The sequence below is a fragment of the Hyla sarda genome, chromosome 7 (genome assembly GCF_029499605.1).
Source record: "Hyla sarda isolate aHylSar1 chromosome 7, aHylSar1.hap1, whole genome shotgun sequence".
NCBI lineage: Eukaryota > Metazoa > Chordata > Amphibia > Anura > Hylidae > Hyla > Hyla sarda.
The window spans coordinates 129,191,297-129,195,237 of record NC_079195.1 but is presented as its reverse complement, the minus strand read 5'-3'; the positions used below and the strand labels follow the sequence as shown (position 1 = coordinate 129,195,237).

General features: G+C 44.2%; 1 protein-coding gene across 1 annotated transcript; it reads left to right on the top strand.

The window, feature by feature from the left end:
- The first annotated feature begins 248 nt into the window (after positions 1-248).
- LOC130283171 (uncharacterized) lies at positions 249-3,594 on the top strand. Its single transcript, XM_056532376.1, has 2 exons — positions 249-1,018; positions 3,436-3,594. Exon 1 carries the CDS (start codon positions 249-251, stop codon positions 1,014-1,016), a length of 768 nt encoding a protein of 255 aa, XP_056388351.1. The 3' UTR covers positions 1,017-1,018; positions 3,436-3,594.
- The last annotated feature ends 347 nt before the right edge of the window (positions 3,595-3,941 follow it).

Here is a 3,941-nt window from a genome sequence, read left to right as displayed (position 1 = left end):
GATGTGTGAATAAATACACCCGCACGGGGTTACACGTACTTGGAGTGCCGCTCTCTTTGCTTCGTTTGGTGGATTTCTTGGGGCCTGAGTCGGACCCTGGAGCTGAGCACCCAACAGGATCCAGAATCCTTGGCTATCGCCACGCATGGTGCTTCTTCATTTGGATTGTTACCTCATACTGACTGGGAGTGAGCACGTGCGGTTTCTTTTTATTTTCTTTATTTCTGTCCTTCGGACAGTCTTACATCATGGCATCTGATTCACACAATCTGTTTGTCTACACCAATGAGGACATTGATAAAATCCTGAGTGGACCGATGGGGGATGGAGAATTTCTGAGTACACCTTCCAAAGTTGATGTTAAACGCACCTATGAGATGGAGTCCAGGAGATTGATTTCGTTGACACTACACCTTTCCTTATTGGGCCGATACTATCGACAGAAGATGATACCTCGGGGTCTAAGACCACATCTGAGACCCAATCTTTTCCCTAACAACACTGATTTTTGCCGCAGATTTGAGGGGCTGACCAATAAATACGCTATGGACATTATGTTGCTTAACATTGAGTTTCTTCAGCAAGAGATTGAAGTATCTGAGAGTCATCTAGCAGAGCGTGAGAATGAACTGAAGTCCATACTGGAACCTGAAGATTTAAATCTATATCTGACCAAAACCAAAGGCATAATGGATAAGTTTAAGTATGAGCAGGAGGAGAATAAACGACAGAAGTGGCATCGAGACCAGGATGATTACAAGACTGGACACATTTATAACTGGCAGTGCACAGATCTTCAGGAGAAAAGACAGCGTGGAGCCAAGACATCACAACCCCCGAGGAAACAAAGAGACCCAAGAGACAAGGTTCAACAGCGTTTTTTAGGGGGTGGCCAGAACCTAACCACAGACGGAGGCGGAGAAGAGTCAGACGGGGTGGCAGGAGATGGATTAAACAACAAGAGGTCGACAACTACAAGGAGCAATCGAGGGGCCAGGACTGCACCAAAGATTTAGTGGTAAATATTTCATCTTATACACTTTCTCCTATAGAGACTAAGATATTGAACCGGGGCTTATCCTTCTGCCCGAACACTGATATTGACTGGTTGCAATTACAGGTGGACTTAGCAGCTTTATATAGAAATGTTAAACTGAAAATTTGGTTCTCTACCAATAAAGTAATTCCCCCTAGGGGGAGTAAGAATGAGTTATCTCTTCGAGAGTGGGGTTTGTTTAACAAAAGCGAGTTCCAGCCTGCTATCCAGTCACACAATGTGGATGCCTTTATTGAGTTGGTTAATAAGGACATTGAGCGCCTCAAGGATGATTATAAAGGTGGACTGAAGTGGGGACACTTTAATTTGTCTTTGGAGGAGAAGGCAGCCCTGGAACGATTGGTCCATAATGACGATATAGTTATTAAACCCGCGGATAAGGGGGGAGCTATCGTCATCATGGACCGTGGCATGTATATGGAGGAATTGTATAGTCAGGTTAATGATACAGCAGTATATATGTGTGTTAATTCTGACCCCAAATCCATGATTGAGAAGCGGCTCAAAATTTTGGTGGATCATGCATTGGCGAGGGACATTATAGATGAAGAGTTGCATAGGTTTTTGTTGCCGGTACATCCTATCACTCCGATCATCTATACCCTCCCCAAAATACATAAAAATTTGGAAGACCCCCGGGACGGCCAATTGTGTCGGGCCGGGATTCGATCCTAAGCCCCTCTGCCATCTTCATAGATAAGGTCCTTCGTGAATTTGCTATTGGGGCAAGGTCGTATATACAGGACACGTCTGACTTTTTGAAAAAAATAGCTGAGGTCACAATCCCTGATGGCGCATTTCTGGCCTCCTTTGATGTAACTAGCCTTTACACTAGTATCAATCATGAGAGGGGACTAGACTGCGTCACCAGAGCACTGAATACAACTCAGTACTCCGATGAATGTCGTGAGTTTTTGATTGGTCTGGTAGAGATTATATTAACCTGCAATTATTTCTCCTTTGATAACAAATTCTTTATTCAATTGAGAGGTACGGCCATGGGGTCTAACATGGCCCCTACGTATGCCAACATGGTAATGGCCGACTTGGAAGAATCGGCTGTTTATGTATCTCCCCACTTCAGCCATGTGCTGAAGTGGTGGAGATACATTGATGACATTTTTGTCATCTGGATTGGCAGTGAGGAGCAATTGATGACATTCTTTCAGTTTCTTAATCAAATTGATGATGACATTAAATTTACCAAAGTGGTTTCCCAGACAGGCCTACAATTCTTGGACACCTGGGTTTATATGGAAGGTAACAACTTAAGGACAGATCTGTACATAAAAGATACTGACCGTAATAGTTTACTACATTATGACAGCCTACACCCGAGGAGGATGATACGCTCCTTACCCTATAGTCAGTTCTTGCGGGTAAGGAGGATCGTAGAGAGCCCCACTAACCTAGAAAAGAGGTTGAATAACATGGGTCAAAAATTTATGGAGAGGGGATACCCCAGGAAATTGATACGAGAACAGAGACAGAAGGCTGTTAGCAAACATAGAAGTGAACTACTTAATCCTGTCCACAGATCCACTGCACAAAATCGCATACCTTTCATTTCCACCTTTAATGTGTACAGCATGGATGTCGCTAGAATTTTACATAAACACTGGCCTGTCATTTCACATACCTACAGTCAGATACCGGAACTGAGTGTTCCTCCACTGTTATCTTACAGGAGAGTGGCCAACCTGGGGGACAGGTTAGTGAAATCTGATATTACATTGAGAAAACCTGATTTATCCACACAGTTGAAGCCGGGCTGTTACCCCTGCCTGGGTTGTGATAGTTGTGGCCTGATGATGAAGGGGGATATTTTCATACACCCGGTCACACAGATTAAATACAAAATTAGACAACACATGACCTGTAGGACGGACTTCGCAATTTATGTGATCTGTTGCCCCTGTAATCTTTTATATATCGGCGAGACAACAAATGAAGTAAGAATTAGGTTAAATAACCACAAGTCTTCCATTAGGACCAGGAAAGTAGAACTACCAATACCTCGTCATTTTCTGGAGCATGGTCACAAGATCAGTGACCTCAGATTCAGTGTCCTGGAACATGTCCCAGTTCCTAAGAGAGGGGGGGACAGAACCAGGTTACTGAAGCAGAAAGAAATTATATGGATCCACAAGTTAGATACCTTAAGCCCCAAAGGTTTAAATATTGACTTCCCAGTCAGGGTGTTTTTTTGAGGCATGCAAGTTGGAGACGTACTCGGGGATTTGACTCCCCTCTCACACCAGGATTTACCTTGTCGACTTATTGGTAGTAGCATGTTTTTTGTATCAGGAGGTATTAAATACCAATAGAGTGATATTTTTATATTTCTGTATACTCACAAAAGTTTTTTTCACCTACAGACACGTAACATGAGATCCGGTTGAAGATGGGCGAGTCGGTCAACTGAGGCGTGGACTGCGATCATCCCCCATTTCTTTGACCAACAGCCACCACTTTCTTGAACAACAGCCACCACTATGAGTATAATCAGCTATCACCACTTTGTGTATAACCTCTTTCCCCCTGTACGGTTTCTGTGCCTTCCTCCCCCCCTTTTTTTTTCAGGAGAAGGGATGGTAGTGATTTGTTGTTAAAACGGTCAGGATGTATTTTCTTTGGAAGGACAGATTGACAGGACAGGCCCGGTCATTGGGTGATGGAATCTTTGCTCTACCGTAGAGGCCCATACCTGATGGTTTGAGGACAACAGGGGATTACCCTGAGAACCCTACAAGGGGTCGGTATGGTACATGTCCCTCTTTAGGTCCCTTCCACAAATGCAGGACGAGAAGAATGGACACTGTCCACGGTTAGTGGAACCATCACAAGAGGTAGCGGGACCTGGTGAGCGGTCACCCTGGTGCTC

What these genes read in the sequence shown, in the direction of transcription:
- LOC130283171 (XM_056532376.1), top strand. Translation starts at nt 249, where the DNA reads ATGGCATCTGATTCACACAATCTGTTTGTCTACACCAATGAGGACATT.